This window comes from Amyelois transitella, chromosome 3, assembly GCF_032362555.1.
Source record: "Amyelois transitella isolate CPQ chromosome 3, ilAmyTran1.1, whole genome shotgun sequence".
Classification (NCBI taxonomy): domain Eukaryota; kingdom Metazoa; phylum Arthropoda; class Insecta; order Lepidoptera; family Pyralidae; genus Amyelois; species Amyelois transitella.
In genome coordinates, this window is record NC_083506.1 from 10,151,389 (window position 1) to 10,170,515 (window position 19,127).

At 32.0% G+C, this 19,127-nt stretch overlaps 3 protein-coding genes across 6 annotated transcripts in view; 2 read left to right on the forward strand and 1 right to left on the reverse strand.

The window, feature by feature from the left end:
• LOC106140135 (solute carrier family 12 member 6) overlaps window positions 1–19,127 on the reverse strand; it is a 292,621-nt gene that overhangs the window by 153,297 nt on the left and 120,197 nt on the right. The gene's annotated exons all lie outside the window — the stretch shown is intronic.
• The window catches only part of LOC106140086 (monocarboxylate transporter 9), a 34,261-nt gene continuing 15,175 nt past the window's right edge, over window positions 42–19,127 (forward strand). The window contains exons 1-10 of one of the 2 annotated variants that reach the window (XM_013341611.2): window positions 42–200; window positions 621–747; window positions 1,129–1,271; window positions 2,317–2,419; window positions 2,929–3,102; window positions 3,656–3,815; window positions 4,267–4,414; window positions 4,767–4,911; window positions 5,435–5,626; window positions 6,298–7,006. In XM_013341611.2, the coding sequence (XP_013197065.1) occupies window positions 108–200; window positions 621–747; window positions 1,129–1,271; window positions 2,317–2,419; window positions 2,929–3,102; window positions 3,656–3,815; window positions 4,267–4,414; window positions 4,767–4,911; window positions 5,435–5,626; window positions 6,298–6,434 (1,422 nt within the window). In that variant the 5' untranslated portion in view covers window positions 42–107 and the 3' untranslated portion in view covers window positions 6,435–7,006. Of the gene's footprint in view, window positions 201–620; window positions 748–1,128; window positions 1,272–2,316; window positions 2,420–2,928; window positions 3,103–3,655; window positions 3,816–4,266; window positions 4,415–4,766; window positions 4,912–5,434; window positions 5,627–6,297; window positions 7,007–19,127 lie in introns of those variants that run through there. The other variant, XM_060948246.1, reaches the window with a different exon arrangement.
• On the forward strand, window positions 7,617–14,333 carry LOC106140097 (monocarboxylate transporter 2). 2 transcript variants are annotated; one of them, XM_060948264.1, is made up of 10 exons: window positions 7,617–7,873; window positions 9,740–9,866; window positions 10,420–10,562; window positions 11,040–11,142; window positions 11,377–11,547; window positions 11,740–11,839; window positions 12,067–12,214; window positions 12,408–12,555; window positions 12,951–13,142; window positions 13,422–14,333. In XM_060948264.1, exons 1-10 carry the CDS (start codon window positions 7,775–7,777, stop codon window positions 13,547–13,549), a joined length of 1,359 nt encoding a protein of 452 aa, XP_060804247.1. In that variant the 5' UTR covers window positions 7,617–7,774; the 3' UTR covers window positions 13,550–14,333. The 2 variants fall into 2 exon arrangements, with proteins under 2 accessions (XP_060804247.1, XP_060804250.1); XM_060948267.1 differs by having other exon boundaries at window positions 7,618–7,869.

Sequence of the window (19,127 nt, forward strand, 5' to 3'; positions counted from 1 at the left end):
GTATAATCTAATTGCAAACATCAAAATTAAGATGAGATAAAAATAAATTTTTAGCAATGAATATTTCAAGAGCAGTCTCTTTTAAAGTGAGTTAAGGAAAGGTGACAATGGGCGATCAAATTAAAAAGTGCCCGAATGTGTACGAAGCCCCTGATGGTGGCTGGGGATATTTTATATGTATTGCTACTATATTAATCTTTGTAAGTGAAATTGACTTATTCGTATGTATGTTATTCTTAAAATTGGTTCCTTCTTTTTTAAAGGAGCCTGTGGTCCCCGTAGTGTAGTTCTAGTATAAGAACCAATCCCGCCTTATCTGTGACCATTAAATATAGCTACTATACTATAAATATACTACATACGCGATTCCGCCCGCATAAAATGAAAAATCCCGTAACTTCGCCAGTAGAAAGGGCTGTCAGTCAATCACCTTTGCGTTTTGGTTTACCAGAGGACATAAAGTATGAGGTAAAATGAAAAATATAATAATTCCCGTTCCCGCGGGAATTTTATTGGGTAGGTTTTGTGGTTTGGAAAGCGGTTTGGACTGTGCGTTGATATGTCAGTCAGTCATTCACTTTCTTTATTCAGTCGTAACAGTGTTCAAATTCTTTTTTTAGAGTCTAACTTCAGGATTTATAGGATGCTTCGGTATGTTATACGCTGAATTTATAGAGAAACAAGAAATTGGATCGGCAGCTGTAGTACTTATCATGAGTACTAATGCCATGAGTCTAGCAGTTGCAGGTAAGATAGTTATATTATACTAGGCGTTAGCCCGTGGCTTCACCCGCGTAATACGAGAAATCCCGGTAATTTTGGGAAATTCCTTATTGTATCTTAGACCAGATAAGTAATCTACATGCTAAATTATTATGCATATGTTTGTGTTTAAAAAGAATAAAATTAGGCATCTACAAATACCCAAAGTAAATTTAAAATTTATTGGCCTTCTCCTTTATTGACTATTACAATCAGTATGGGAAGAGAAGAAACTGGCACTTACTATGTTTTTTTATTCGCTACCAAACCAACATTGAAACTGCCTCTGCCTACCCTTGTAAGATAATGTATGTATATGTATGTAAAACATGTCTAAATATCAATGTAATAAGATTTCTTTTTCAGGATTTCTAACCAGTCCTTTACTAAAAGTGTTGAAATTTCGCCAACTAGCTTTCGTTGCTAGTTTCGTTTACAATGCTGGATGTGTGGGACTCGTCTTTGTAAATTCCATTATTCCATTCTTTATTTGCATGGCTCTGCTTCAGGTAATTATTTATGAGGTGGTACTTTTTCAAGAGAGTAACTTGGGATTCTTCTTTTAGGAAATGAGCTGGCAACCTGTCACATTTTTAAATCTCAATTTCATCTTTAACCCATAGACTGTTCGCTCTGTTCACCGCGTAAGGGGTAAAGACGTGATTGGATGTATCTAGATATATTTTCAACCAAAAACATATTTACCGTCTGGACCAAATTACTTTCGCAACATCATATTATCTCATATGTATATATAGTCTCTGTATTTCAGAAAAAGCCATATTAATAAAAATGTATCTATATTTAGATATAAGAACAAGAAGATAGTGTTTTTATGGTTCTGCAGCTAAAAAGGACCCAAACAGTTTTGTCTATGTCTCATCTATAGTATAAATGGTAACGCTTGGAGACGCTGAAGAAATACATACGAAAAATTTTAAGGAATAACTATTACGACCATGAAGGCTTTACAAGTTCACGAGGTCCCGTCGATAAACTTATAGGAAATATAACATTATTTAGTTGCTCTTTACAATATAGTTCTTTTACTATGATAGTCAACTATAAATACAACATCGTGCATGAACCGACACCCACTTGGCCAATTTGACATATCTAGTAATCTGTTATCAAAATGTAAACACACAATCATAAGTATTGAATAAACGCAACTTTCACTAAGTCATGCTTCTGCGCAATGTTCGTAAAATAATTTCCTCTGATGTGATATTTTTTTATATCACTAAGAATTTTTTTAAAGAATTTATAAATGTTATGTATATAGATACAAGAAATTATTCTTAGAGAGGTAATAAATATATAAAAATGGAATGAATTATGGAGCTATCAAGTTAGTTGTGACTAGTCTGGAATCCCTACCTGACCAATCGATTTAATAAAATAGTGAATAAGATCATCACATCAACAGGAATGAGAATAATTTTTATGGCGCCTACAATACTTTTCGTCAGTCATATTCAGAAACCTGAGGCAAAATCAAAAGCATAATATAAGATTGAACCATTTATTGATTTATTTTGTTGTTCACTCCAGGGACTAGGATTTGGCATATTATTCAATTTGGCGTGCACTATTATCAATGAATATTTTGTGAAAAGGCGGTTCTTAGCTATGGGAGTAGTACAAGCAAGTACAGGTTAGATATGTTATAATTTTTTTTAAAGTATAGTAAACCGACCTTGTTGTCGTTGCTGCAAAAATTTGCACCTATGTTTGATGATTAAAATAAAAGTTTAAGTTAATAAAGACACTAAAAATTACAAAATACTTCCAATAAGAAATTAAAAGCTGTTTAAAAACACAAGCAAATAGTAATCATTCACCCTACGAGTAAAAATCTTGTCTCATATAAAATTTTTACACACACACCTATTTATTTAAATTAAAAGCATTTTTTTATTTATTTAAACGTTCTTTTATATTATAGAAGTTGTAAGATGTTACACACTCTGAGAACTTACACACCCACGATAAAAGCACAGAGGTTATAGAAAAAGTGCGTTTTACTTAATAAAGCTCTGTCCTTCTTTTTAAAATCTCAGTTAAAAGGAGATATTCTTTAGCTTCTAAAGATTGTAGCAACTACCAGAAAGTAATATCTTGAGGTATATTTCTTCCAATAACTAAGTTTATTTTTTGTTACAGCCATAATTACCATGATAATACCAATACTATTGAATTTCACATTAAATTTCTATGGATACAGCGGAACTCTAATGATTGTAGCAGCGCTAAGTATGAACATATTTGTCGCTGTTAGTTTAATGCAGCCCGTCAAATGGCATATGAAGATGGTTAAAGTACCACAAGAAGACGAAGGTAAGCATGTAATACTAGTCTACGCCCGCGGGTCTGCCCGTGTGAAACAAAATATCTCGCTAATTCCCGTTCCCGCAAATTCCGGGAATCTTCTCTTTGTGCACCCCTTGACATAAGGATTGACAGACATGTATTTAACATTATAACTAAACATAATCACTGGAATATGTAATGTTATTACATCATTGCATGATTCTATTTTTACAGATTGAGCAAATTCGCGAATAATATGATGTTTAGCTATTATGATATTTTGATAATGTAATGTATTATTTATTGCTCATAATTAATATATTTTGCGAATGGCATATACTGCGACTGAGTTGGCTCAGTAGCAGTATGTATATATGCCAATAATAATAAATGCACCAATTGAGGACAATTTATACTAATTTATTTAGAGCCTAAACATAGAAATCTAATCTATGAATCTGCTAACGTGGAAGAATCTTAAAAAAAATAAAAAACCATTTCTTAAGAATTCTGAAAATTACAAAACGATTTTCTTGACAATTTTTAATTTGATTTTAACACATACGTTCCGTGATTTCAGAAGGGAAAATTCTTCTCTTAAAAGATCAGAAAAATGAAAGCGATGGTATACCAACAATTAAGATAGTTGATTCAGAGCCACTTTCCTCTATTGTACGTGAAAATATAATGAATGAGGAAAATATTGAACGAGCAATAAAAGACAAAGATTCAGTGTTAAAGTAAGATCTCTTTATATTACGTTTTTGGTTATGTGTGGTATATGTGGTTTTCTTATATATATTATACCTAAGTTCTATCGGAGCCGTCCTGGCGAAAGGTCGAGTAAAGAGTAAGTCGGGTGAAGTGAGTGAGATGAAGCAAAAGAAGTATGAAGGGATCGTGGCAAGTAAAAAGATGTAGTTTCCGTCCACCCTTTAAAAATGGAATGAATATGTTTTTATGCATCGATAAGTTAAAAACAAAAGTTAATTTACTTAAAGGGTCAGAAACGATCTAAATAGTCCCGTGCCTCTGTTGAAAAGATTATTTTATCAAAAAATATTTTTATTATGCGCCGCATAATAAAAATATTTTTTTAGTACCCGCATGCGGGTACTCTTAAAGCCAAAATCTTAACAATTTTTTGAGTTAAGGAAATGAAATTGAAATTGAGTGTACTACATATTGCAGGAAAATCTTAAAAGAAATGTTCGACGCTTATCTGCTGAAGTCTTATTTGCCATCGTACGCTTGTTTGGGCATGATAATGGCAATGTTCGCAGACTTTGTAACAAGCGTTACATTACCCCAGTCCCTGTTCGCGTCTAACTGGTCTAAAGTGAGTTTTTCAATATTTTTTTTCAATTAATTAGGTACCTAAGTACATACCTAGTTGTATCCAGTGCACCCTATAGAGTGGGACAGTAGCTCGAAAATTGCTTGCCTGTGCGGTGCCTAGACTATAGCGCAGCAACTGTAGGGCCTTGCTTCTTTTGCGACATGCACACTGAAGGAAACGTAATAATTCTGATGATGCTATATCAGCGACAAACTAGTAATAATGAAAAACGCCCTAAAATAAATATGAAAAATACCTTAATGTTCAAACAAAATGTTATTTACATTACCGTTTGTTGTACACAAAATTTATAATAACATTAAAAAATATATTTGGATATTTTTGATTTCAGGAAGACGCAGCTTTCGGAATTTCAATGATGACCTTTGGGGATCTGGCTGCACGTTTGTCCTTCATTGTCTTTAGTAAATACATAAAAATTGAAAATAAGGAGCTGCATATGATTGGGATTGTCATCGCTATTATACCACGAATAGGTAAGAAGTAATAATGTATTAGACATCCAGTCATCTAGACTAGACTTAGACTAGATGTAGACATTTAATCAATATGGACCATGCGTCAAGGAATAGTATGTACCTAATCCATACAAAGAACACTACGTAATAAGACTTTTTGCATGAAATGTTATTTTATAAATAAAAAAAATTCACTACTGGCCACTTACTTTAAAAAAAAGCAAACAAAATAAAAAAGAAATTACGTGGGGAAATTCATTCTAATAAAAATCAAAGTACTAACTACTAATGCTAATTCGTTTCATGTCTTATTTTGAGTTACACCCTAAGTTACAATACTTCAGGGACTAAGATCCAGTCCTATCATATCCAGTCATAGGCATACCTTATTTTGATCATCGAAATTTAATACAAAATTATAAAAGGTAGAGTATATATTCATATTTATTCAGCTTTTTCCTTTTACAATCGATTTTTAAAAGTTATACATTCTTTTTTTTCCTATTCATAGTTAAATAATGGTTTCATTTCTGATTTTCAGGTTTGCTTTTAACAAAAAACGTATACGCAGTCTTAGTGCTACTGTGTATCATGGGAACATCCCGATGCTTCATACTTACCCTGGTACCCCTTATCGTAGCTGACGCTGTACCCAAAGAGAAGTTCACCGCGGCAATGGGAATGTTCATGATGACATTTGGCATAGCCAGTTTAACTTTGGGAACGGCTGTAGGTATGTATTTAAAAGAGAAATCTGATTGATTGACTGACTAGCCTGTTAACGAAAAGCCCACACCGTTGGCTTAGAAATAATAATATGGTTTTAAGATTTTTTTTGTGCCTGTTAATTCAGCAAGAGAGGATTTCCCAAAATTCCCTACATTTCTACAAGCGCTAATTGTAAAATTTAAATCAAGGAAAACCTCATTAATTTGGTTTTAGGGGATGGTCCAACTACCTGTGAAATCTTAGTGCGAAACGACTCTATAATCCGAATACCCCGTAAGGGTTAAACACGTGTCATGTATATATACATACGTATAATCACGTCTATATCCCTTGTGGGGTAGGCAGCGCTAACATTCTTTAAAAGACTGATAGGCCACGCTCAGCTGTTTGGCCAAATGATAAAACTTATCATGGTATGTAAAATTCTGATAAATTCACAAGACTCCTTATGATTGTGATAGATTTTCCTGGTTTAAAAAAAATATATTTATATTCGCAATTGAATCTTTTTTTTAAAGTCTAAATGAAATTAAATATACACTATTTAGGTAAATGTATAATATAGATCGTTTGACATATTCGTAAGCATGTACATATGTATGTTTTACGTATCATATCTTATTTTAATATAAATATTGGAATGCCTTGTACATATTTGCTCTCAATATTTTTCAGGCGCCTTGAGGGATGTTACTGGCAGTTATGATACAATATTCTGGATCTCTATTATATTCCTCGTCTTCACTATTACACACGGATTGCTAGAGACTTATTGTGTGAAACGTCACAAGAAGAAATGTCAAAAGAAATGATAGCATTAGATTACTTTGATATTTTGATTTATGACTTTATTTGTAAATATTCTGCAGCGTGCGTTGTTGTGAGTGTGTTTTTGTAAGAAGTCACTCTATCACTTCAGCTAGATGTTGTAGGAGGTGAGTTAAGGCAAAACAAAATCTAATCCATCTATTTCCAAAGTGTGTGTTTGTTACGTTGGTGAAAGACTTTTTTACAAAGCATGTAACCATTTTTGGCATGTAGCCTCTTCCTCATTATCGAGGCTGCAATATGGTGTTTATTACACAGATTTAGCAAAGTAACGATTAGATTTTTTGTAAAATTATTATAAATTTGGATGCCACAATATAGTGTTTCTAAATTGATGGAAAAACAATAATTGTTCTCAATAAAATTCTTGTTATTTGTGAAATTTGTTTAATTACACACAACATTATCAAAAGTGGTTATTTACTATATTAAGGATAAAATTTATAACTATCTAAGTGAAAAGACAACAAGCTGAATTATATTTAATTTTTAGACTTAGAAAGTAAGGGTATAAATACTCGTTGTTCTCAAATAAACCGATATTATTACAACTCCTTATATTTTATTATTCAAACGTTAAACCTTGCATCCTACCCTTCAAAGCATAAAAGCTAGATGAAACACATAAGAGTCCATTATATTTAGACCTATGGCATAATTCTAAAACTGCGTCATATTTTTGGCACAATCATGGTATCGCATAAATTTTTGTCTATAAAATGTTTTGCGATACGATTATTATGTAAAAAAATTAGAGTCATGCAAAGATGAGAAAAGGTTATTAATTATTAAAGAGATACTTTGAATGTTCACCTAATTTACTTGGTTGTAAAAATGTAAGATCAATCTTTGACCTACAAAGAACTGATATTTTTTATCAATTATGTATAGTCTAAGCTGCTGTAATCATTTATTGCTTCAAAAACTTTATTAAAAATAATTTAAACCAATAAGACAATTAATTATATGAATTATCGAAAAGAAAAAAATTACGACGTCATTTCATACAAATTTCACTTCTAGAACTCATATTGACTAACGATATGGTGTATTTTATATGGGATTTTGGCCTTACATGTTAATGATTGATATTTTTTTTCCATTCCTATATAATAATGATAATGATTTGACATGAAATAAGACGATTTAACAATATGGTAAAACTGTGTCTAAACATATCAATGCCTCTTGGACTATACGATATATTATTTATTAAGATCAATACATGCGCAATCGTTACCCCGAAAGCAGTTCGCGTAAACATACAGATACATATGCATTTATAAAAAAAATGTTGTAATATATAATTATTCATAACACAAAAATGAATATGACAAGTGAAAAAAATAACAAAAAATACAAATTAGTGCCACCAGACGGAGGATGGGCGTATGTCATTTTTGTGGCTTGTGTCTTGATGTATGTAAGTATTTTTTATGAAAGTGACTAATTATTTCTATTGTCATTGATGGTTTCCTAATTCAGTTGTGTATTTACATTAATATAAGTAAATGGCGTTGAAAAACATATTTGACAAAGAAAATGTATTAATATTGCTCGATTTTTATTCGAAGTTTCAAATAACACTTTTAGGGGTGAATTTTGAGAGGCGCGATTTTCGATGTCCGGCGACATAAACTACCCGCAGAATTAAAATCATGAACCAAAATATTTTTTTTACGCTACTATTATGTATGATCTAATTGAGGCGCGATAGTAATTATGTATAATTTTGCATCGAATTGTAAAAAAAAAATCGGATGTGTTAAATATCGATACCACTGGCGCGTCCGCTTCACATTTCGCGAACAACTTTCCAACAAAACACTTAGTAATAAACGGAAATAAAATAAACAAATTATTCTAATCGCTAACAGGTACTTTTGGATATATAAAAAAAATAAACTATATGTGTATATAAGATAGTTTAGTTTATAATTATAATAGAAAGTTTATCCGCGACTTTACATTGATTCCCATGGCACAACACTAAACTACTCGCCATCCCTAATAGACCGTTCTAGAGGAGTACGTATGTCAACGCATCGGTGTCGCTAGTAGCGCTTCGAACATCGTTGGCGATGATTGTGCCACTCGTCGCTCCAGGACAAAATTACGAAGGTAAGTATTTGATTCCCTTGGTTTTGTTTCACTAGGTCGTTGATTACCCTGGACAGATTTAAAAATGTTATTTAATTTGATTTGAGCTATGTTCGGGTATTATGGTATAGCTTGTAATGATCGTTATTTTGTTTATTTAATTATTATCATTTAAAATATAATATTTTTACCACTATCGATAAAAACATGCTATATTTTGATTTATGACTTTATTTGTGGGTTAACAAAATGTATAAGTTTAAAGAAAGAAAATCCTCATTTTCCTTGAAACTAGGCAGAATCCATATGAATATTTTTATACATTCTATACATTAAAAAGTATTTATAATTGTTAATTCACGCTACTTTCTATTTCAGCAATGCTTTGCTTTAAAACTACCAATGCATGTTGTATTTCAGACTCCAGCCATGCCTCCAAAACAATCTAGAGAAGAAAGATTACAGAAAAAACTGAAACTGAGAGACTCGCTCAACGTCGCAGACTGGAAAAAAAATATTTTTAATTTTATAATATTTTTATCATTTCATTTCAAAGTGTTTGTACTAATACTTTATTGTGAATAATTTGCTACTTGATTTACTTTCAAGAAGAAGTTGGATTTTAGCATTTTTTTTATTTTTGTTTTATAGTGCTTTAATATGTAAAAAGTGACAATTACTGCAACTAAAAGACTGATTAAATCTATGTAGAAATAATTACCAACTGGTAATTATTAATAAAACTTGTTTTTTTTTTTCTAATTATCGTTTTCATTTTGATTCCCTTGTCACCATTTGTTGATTCCCCTATCCACGAAAATTTGAATAGCTATATTTCAGGAACCAGCCAACCAAACGTGATGCCTATGCTTTATATATATCAAGAATATACATAAAAGTAAAATTTTATGTACTATTTTTATTTGCTATCTATCTATAAAAATAAATTTCGCCAGGGGCATCAACTGAATACGCCGAATCTCAAGGTTCACCCTCAACCAATGCTTCGTTCCCATTGGAATCTACACAATAAAATAGCTTATGTTTAGTAGCCTCGGGTATTAAATAAATTAATACAAAATTTCAATTAATAATGTCAAACATTTCAACCATGAAAGCATAACAGACACTTTCACATTATTAATATAAGTAAGGATGATAAATATATATACTTATTATAATATTCTAGGCCCCAACGGGAGGGTTTAGACCTGCATTTTCTTTGATGTATCATGACTTGATGGAAGAAATAGGAATGGCCAGTACAAAAACTGGTTTCGTGGCCGGGTGCAATATGATGGCTTTCTCACTATCAGGTATTTAAATAAAAGCTTTTAAAATACTATATTATCGTTTGTTTATTAATTTAAAATGCTTAAATATATTAAGGTCTAATCTGCCAGAATGAGTGGCAAGTTTAGGACAATGTAACCCATAATCCTTAACTTGGCAATGCTTTAAGATTTTAAATATAGTTTTATGGTATTGTATCGTCATTGGTTAAATACTTAACTAAAGACAATCGCTCCGTTACGTATCCGGCTCTGTGTGGTTCAAAAAATGTAAGATCATTCTTTACATTAGACTGTAAGAGACATATAGAGATAGACGGAACCAAGACTGTTACAGATATTATAATAATAATATTCATTTGCTGCTTCAAGCAAGCTTGCAGTGAATTAATTTTTTTCGGATTCATTGATTTTAGTTAATATTGCCGACTTTATTGCGAGTTTGCTGATGATACACTGATGTTCCGAATCTCATTTTTCATTTATTAGTGATTAGTGATAAATGCATGAAAAATTTGCAGTATTTTTTATCTTTTTTCTTTACCTAAGTAATCCTAAGAAAATGTGGTGTTTTTAGGTTACTTGGCCAGTCCATTGCTGAAAGTCATGAGTGTTCGTCAGTTAGCACTATTAGCTACTGCTTTTTACAATACTGGTGCGTTTTGTTCAGCATTCGCACAGTCTTTCACGACGTTCACGATTTGTCAGTCATTGTTACAGGTAATTCCTATATGTGTTTAATCCTATCAATTAATTATTAACTGTACGTGGCCCACGTGGCCTTTCAATCAATTCTTTTCAATTCTTTTGAGACTGTTGGCTCTGTCTAGCCCGCAAAGGATATAGACGTGACTGTATGTATGTATTAAAGATGTTGAAAGAAAGCGGCCAGAATTACTCAAAAGGTGTGTAGGTTTTCATTATAATAATGTAACTCACACATGTTTTGCTACTCAGCTAAAATTAAGAGAGTTTGGCTGGGGGTTAATACATTGTATAGTCCAAACGTTACACATTCTGATTTCCAACTGTTCTGGTCTGTTTATAATTCTTTAGGCAGTGTAAGTGCAGTGCAAGCAATAAAATGTTTCTATTTCTAGACCAGGACCTACAGGGACCATTTAGAATATATAATCGTATACTTATTTAAGATGCAGCACAGACATATTTATAAGACTAAACTAAATCAATTTTCAGAACATTGGGTACGGTATACTATACAATTTGGTGTTCACGTGTTTGAAGGACTACTTTTCAAAGAAACGATTACGCGCAGCAATGTTTGTCCAGGCAATAAATGGTAATTGTTCTCTCTAGTTACCAACTTTTTCTTGCCAGTGAGTAATACTAGAAAAAATCGATACAGTAGAATTTTGTGATTCTTATCTTAATTTTTTACAAAAAACTTCCAAATTTTCTTTTTGTGTATACCTATACTCCATTAATATTTTTTCTGCAAACAAATGGTCTGCTTATTGCTGCTTAGTTTGACTATAAGATAACAAATCATTTATTATATCTCCGACCCTTTCAGCTATCTCCTCGGTATTAGTGCCATTCGTTATAAAATATGCTACTGATGTTTATGGACACCGTGGAATGTTGTTGATCATAAGCGCCATCAGTATGCAAGCTTTCGTTGGCGTCAGTTTGTTGCAGCCTGTAGCTTGGCATTTGAAGAGAGAAGAAGTGGAAGATGGCGAAGGTAAGATTAAAATGCCTGATGAGGTTCACTAATTTACAAATACAGAAATAAATTTACTTAGGTCGTTTCCTCGAGCAAGGAATTTGAGAGAACTTATTAGACACAGGGTACAATAGTATGAAAAAAAATCTACATACTAGTAAACCAGATTTATTATTTATTGTCTACACTTTACATTATTTTATATTGCAGAAATTAATGCTTCATCAAACAAATGCAATACCGATGAAAAGGTGCCGTCTACTGATGGACCGGACAAAAAGAAGGAAGAAAATGAACAATCTGTATTGAAGTTAGTAAAAATTACATTTTTTTTATTTTACATGCTAAACTAATTATTAACAGATTAATGTGAGATTTTAAAGGAAAAACAATTCATAGGATAATTAAAAAACAAAGGATATTAAAAATCTAAAGGTAAACAGTAATCCATGCAAATATAGAACTTACTTTAAGGCTTTCTATCAATTTATTTGATTGTTCCCGAATAAATTTAGTAATACCAAAATCATTTTACAGGGGTTTCTTCAAAAGTTTAGTTGATGTGAATGTTCTGAAAGAATTTGGACTAACTCGTACTTGCTTTGGATTAAGTACAGTAATGGTAGCAGATTTTTCATTTTCCTTGATGCTGACTAAAACTTTTTATGCAAAAGGCATGAGTCGAGTGAGTATATAAATAGAGACAAAACATCTACATAAATTAGATAATATCTAGCTTGTTTTCCTTAACATTTTATTATTTCAGCTCAAAAAGAAATATTCAATTCAAATAGCTTATGAGTTCCACACACTTTCTTTCGCTTTGAAAAATATTGATGTCATCTATGTAAAACTATAACATCTAATGTTATCAACAGGAATATGTTACATCGTTTACGTCATTAATAGCAACTGGAGATTTGGCGACAAGGATAATTTTGACATTTTTTTCTGAACATTTGAAGAAACTGGGTAGTAAAGAGTTATTTGCTGTTGGTAGTTTCGTAGCGTTCATCGCCAGATCAGGTAATACTCGTATCAATATCGACAGAGATTACTGTTTGTTTGTTTGTTAACTCTTTATTGCACATAAAAATAAATAAAACAAATTACAAAACATTTATTGGATTTAGAAGAAACTGTACAATGGCGGACTTATCCCCAATGGGATTTCTTCCAGTCAACCAAAATATGATTATTATTATTTGATGAATGATATATGCTTCTTTTACTTTGGAGTCTTAAGATGGCAAGTGTTTCCATTAAATTCGTATTGCTAAAAAAACCATGTTTATTCTTTTAAAATATTATACATATTCGTTATACGACTTGAACAGGCATCAGCTATAAATTTGTAGTTATCAAAAACACCATACAAGAAATATATTTCTTAATCTGTCAATATTTTATTTTTATTTCAGGGTTCCTTCTGTCAGAAAGCAAATCGTCTATACAAGTATTTTTAACTTTAACAGGAATAGCTAGATCATTTGGCACTACTCTGATCCCTATAGTAATTGCAGATTCTGTTTCTGCTAAAAATTACACAGCAAGTGTTGGCATTAACTTGCTAATTATTGGACTCCTCAATTTATCAATTGGGCCGATTTTAGGTAAGTTCTATATAAAGTATTAATTTTTTAGATAACTTAAGTTAATCAATATTTACTGAAAAGTGCTTTGATTTGGTTACATTTGGTTTCGTCCTTGAAAAGATTGTACTACAATTTGTTAATCTTATTATTTATTATTGCATATACCCGATTGTTACTTGTATAAGCGACTTCCATATTAAATGATATGTGACTTGTAAAAAAATGTCCTCTTAAGTTATCAATCATTTAATCCAACAATCCGACACATTTTTCTGAGACATTGGTTATTTTTTACAGGTGCCGTGCGAGATTATACCAACAGCTATGAATTAGTGTTAGGGTTCTTATGCTCTTTGTTTTTAGCAGTCTCTGTTCTCTTTGCTGTGGACATAAGACTACAGAAAAAGAGGAGCAAAAAGGAATAATTAAATTGCATATTTAGGAAAATTTCTATGAGACGTAGTACAGTGTAAAATAACAGAAATCTCAATTATTTATATTTCTGTGGTGTAAAGTATGACAAAAAATTATCATTAATTATTTCAAAGAGATAAAACAATATGATATCAAATAGTCTATACGAAATTATTAGATACCAAACAAATTATCAATCATTGTGGCAGAGTTCAAGATTTATTTATTAATAGAATTTTAGATTTTTTGTTTCTAATATTTCGGGGAATATATGTCAAATTAAAAAAGGAGTTGTTAGTAATTTAATAAATATTTATCATGTACTTTCTAACAAGAAAAACTACATTCTCTCTCATCCTAACCAACTTTTAGTTGCTTCATCAAAGGTCTCACCGTCTATTAGAGAGGTCAGGTACTTTATTAACTTAGTCAGATAATTCGAACCAGGATCTGATTTCTTAGTCCTTACGTATTGTTTTATCATATCGCTTGCATATTATCTCTAGACATGTTTTTCTCTTTTCCAATTATTTAAATTTTATAAAGTCGTAACTATTATTTTATTTTGTAGTCGTTTTCTTTACGTTTTTTCTTGTTTCATTTTCATCCTTTCCTTTATGTTATGATATGATAGATGTTAATTTATGAGACTCCGTTAATTTGTCTATTTTAATATCTGTCTCTATATTATTTTTTATTTATACTTTTCAGGATTATTTTCTTTGATTCGCTCTTTCTTTTTCTTCTTCGCATATTGTCGTTGTCGTTCTGTCGGTGTTTATGGCATTTTTCTAAAACAATATATCCTTTGAAAATAATTAATATTATAATAAAAAAAAAACCAGCCGTGTGCGAGACGGACGTGCGCAGAAAGGTCCCGTACAATTTTTAAGAAAATCTGCAGAAAAGATTTTTGTATTGTTAATAAATAACTAAAATATTTTAAATTTGTTTTTTTTTCTATTTGTTGTTATAACGGCAACAAAATGAGGTTCTTGGCCGCTTATTTTATTTGTATGGATTAAATCCAAAAACCAAATGAGCAAAGACGCGAGCAGGTCATTGTAATAAAAAAATACCCGTACTGCTTTTTAACATACATACATACATTCATATGGTCACGTCTATATCTCTTGCGGGGTAGACAGAGCCAACAGTCTTGAAAAGACTGAATGGCCACGTTCAGCTCTTTGGCTTAATGATAGAATTGAGATTCAAATAGTGACAGGCCGCTAGCCCATTGCCTAAAAAAAGAATCTCAAGTTTGTAAGCCTATCCCTTAGTCGCCTTTTACGACGTCCATGGGAAAGAGATGGAGTGGTCCTATTCTTTTTTGTATTGGTGCCGGGAACCACACCACACTTCTTTTTTATTACATTACAAATAATGTTACATAATATAACATAAAGGAATCAAAAAACACTAAATCCCATAACGGCCGTGACCATGATCTTGGATTCGGTAAATCAGGTTTTTACATGAAGTGACTTCCATCTGACCTTTCCTGATCCTTGCAGACCTAACCCATGTTGGATCGTTACACGCAACCAGTTGTCTGAATGTGCAGATTTACTTGTTATGTTTCACTTACCGTAAAAGAATTGGTTAGGAATCAAACTAATGTACTGAAATTACTCAGAGTAATTGGTCCATGAGATGGCTGGGGTAATTTAGTATTTGCCTTACTAATCCTTAGTCAAATTAAGTTATAATTACCTATCTTAACTAATACCGTAATAAGTGATTATGAGTACCTATGAAGATAGACAAGATGTTCGTCACTTATGTAATTTTCCTCCTCGAAGCCTAATTTTTCACTTACGTCATCACAATAAATTATTGAAGGTCTATCTACTAATTAATCACTTAATAGTCAATAATAACGATATGTTAACGGAAATATCAAAAAATCCTTTAAAGGGCATCAAGTTACTACAGATAACCCCACAGCTAAATATTCTTGCCCTCGGTTCAAGGAAATAGTAGAAAATAGCTTATTAGTTGGAACAATAAATTTTTGAGAACTGCTCTTTTTTTTGGAATTTAAGTACCTACATTTTTCGGATAACGCGTATTTGATACATACATACATATCACGTATTGAAAAGATTGAAAGGCCACGTTCAGCTGTTTGGCTTAATAATAGAATTGAAATTCAAATAGTGATTAGTTTTTTATATTATTTTAAAACTGATATAGAAATTGGCACCGCAAAAAAAGCTGATAAATAAAAGAAAAAGGAATTTAAGACAATCTTTTATAAAATAATATATATATTTTGTGCAATTTCGCACACGAAGATAAAAAGAACCAAAAAGTTTGATCAAAATAAGCTGATTTGCGTCGCCTAAAGTTCGTCTCAGACCCCACGAGGTCGGAGTTGTATACTGGACCCAGGACCAGGGGTCGATATTGCCTAAAAGATTCCTACACTACTACCTGATCTAAAGAAGTTAACAAAAATGACTATTATATTTATCACATCAAGGTACTATTCAAGACAAACGACTTTATTTTCGGTTTCTTGATGGCGGTTGCACAATTCCTGATAGATTGTGTAATATTCGTGTGGCGTTAATGATTTTAAATTATTCTTACAAATAAAACTATCTGATTGATATAAATCAAGAGGTAATTAACGTGGCACTTAAATATTAGTAAGAACTCCTTAGTTGTGGTAGGTTTATTGGTCTATATTTAATGTGGAAATTAGTTGATATACTGTAATGTAGATGACATTATGTATTTTTTAAATTGTTCCGGCGCTTTATAATAGGGTAATGCCATATCTCTTCCATAGATGTCGTATAAAAGGAATAAGAGAAAGGCTAATAAACTTGGGATCATTCTTGTAAGCGATAGGGCAACCTGCCACTATTTGAATCTTAATTCCATCTTGAGCCGAACAGCTCAATACAACCTTTCTGTCTTTTCAATACTGTTGGAGTAGAGACGTATACAGGGTGACTTTTAATTCAACTGCATAAATTTAACTGTTAAGTTTACTCATCTAAAGGATATTAAAAAACGTAAAAAGAAAATTATCGGTTCATATTTCAGAAAGTACGAAAAAAAATAAAAGTATCAAAATCCACGATCCTAAATACGTCATATCACCCCCAGGCCGGCGGAAAAGCGTCGCGTAAGATTCAGAGGTCAACGACACAATTCATTCAGCTGAGCGATCTCGACAACTCTGTACTTTACTTGATCTTGATACTAGAAAAATAATTTATTTTTCAGACATTTATTTACATGTTTAGTTTTAATTTCTTTTTGTAGTATTGGCCTTAAATAAAGCGTGTGACGTAGTTTTTGAGGGTTTTATAAATGTGAAAATGATGACGTTTAATTTAAATGTCACCCTGTATGTATACGTTCAAATAAACGCAAAATAAGCCTAATTTGGTTATTCAGCAAAACCTTTGACAAATCCATTCCTATTTGAATACCATATTTTATGATAAGTTCATCACGATAAGATTTTATGATAAGTGGTTAGAAAGGGAAGATATATGAAGTTGGTTGAAAAATAAAAAATTATGAATATTATTATTGATAAATAGTTAAATTGTAACTGATCTGTTTTTCATTTTACAAAACCTTGCACATCCGGATATCACATGCTCTTGTCTCTGGGGGCATGCATACAGCATGTAATAGTTTTATTAATTGCCAATTAGAACTTGTAATTTTATGTTGATAACCTTAGTTTGATACATTATCCTCTTTTAGAAAGTTGCTTAGGTGTATTATTACTGATACTGATGTGTGGTTCTCGACACTAAAGAATAGGACCACTCCATCTCTTTCACATGGATTTCGTAGAAGATGGCTTAGGAATAAGTTAATTAACTTAAGATTATTCTATAGGCAATGTGCTGGATGTCATCATCAATCGATTCGAAAGTTATCGTGTTACAAACATACCTATAAAAATGTTTTTTCATCCAAAGCTCATTGATAGACCTCACTTGCTTCGCTCGCATTTCTATAAGGGATAAAAATATTTTTTAAATTATATTTGTATGTGTGTACAGAAAAATATAAATAAAAAATATAATTCACAATTTTTTTTCAATTGATGATTATTAGCAATTAAGATTTTTTAACTTTTCTTTCAATAATCCAACTATCTGCGTTCTTTGTTCATGATAAAACACTGACACGTGTAAGAAAAAATATTAGGATAAAATGTATTGTCACTTATTTTGATATTTTTATTACATGACCTTTAACCAATATACATATCTCTGTATCTTAATATAAAATCGTTTTGTCGAAATATTTTAACATACTTTAAAAAAAGAGGTTCTCGATTTGCTTGCAATTTTTTTTGTTAGTTTCTAGGTAGGCAGCTCCTTTTGTAAAACCATCGTTTTGTTGATCAATACAGTCGGAATCTGCAAATACGAGGGTGGTTTGAAAAGTTCTCGGCCTAACCTAGAGTTGAGGGTAGAATAAAAATAAGAATATACTCATTCGATAGATTGATTCTTTATTTACCCTTGTGTTAAATTTCTTTGTAATAGGTTGTGTGATTATTTTTTTACGATTTTTTGTTTGAGCTAATCTGTCTCTCTACCGGAAAAATGGAAAAAACCGAAGTAAGAGCCGTGATTAAATATTTCGTCAAAAAATATGACACCTAGCCAAATTAAGGAAGACATGGATAACACTTAAGGTGAATCTGCGCCTTCGTATTCGATGATAAAAAAGTGGGCAGCTTTATTTAAACAAGGCAGAGAAAGCGTCGAAGATGACCCTAGGAGCGGAAGGCCTTCAACGTCCACCACGCCAGAAATGATCGATAAAATCCATAAAATGGTTTTAAACGACCGCAGATTAAAAGTGCGAGAGATAAGTGACACTATAGGGATCTCAACCGAGTGGGTATTTAATATTTTAACCAATGAACTTGGAATGAAAAAGGTTTCGGGAAGATGGGTGCCGCGTTTGCTGACCGCCGAACAAAAACTCAAGAGAGATTCTGGCCTTGTTTGGGTCAAATACTGCCGATTTTTTGAGAAGATTTGTTACCACCGATGAAACTTGGATACATCATTATATTCCTGAAACAAAAGAACAATCAAAACAGTGGAAACATAGAGGTTCTCCGCCTCCAAAGAAGGCCAAGGCGATAAAGTCTGCAGGAAAAGTGATGGCATCCGTGTTTTGGGATTACAAGGGAATAATTTTTATTTACTACCCTCCGAAAGGACAAACTATTACAGGCCCATACTATGCTAACCTGTTGGATAAATTAGCAGAAAAAATCCGTGAGAAACGCCCGGGATTGGCGAAAAAAAAATCCTTTTTCATCAGGATAATGCACCAGTGCACAAGTCAGTTGTTGCAATGGCTAAACTCCATGAACTGCGTTTTGTAGTATTGAACCATCCCCCCTATTCACCGGATTTAGCACCATAGGACTATTATATGTTCCCTAATTTGAAAAAACACCTGGCTGGAAAGAAATTTTCCACAAATGAAGAGGCCATAAGCTGAGGCGGAACGTTTTTTCGACGAGTTGGAAGAATCGGCAATATAAGAGTGGCATAGAAGCCCTAGAATATAGATTAAATGCTA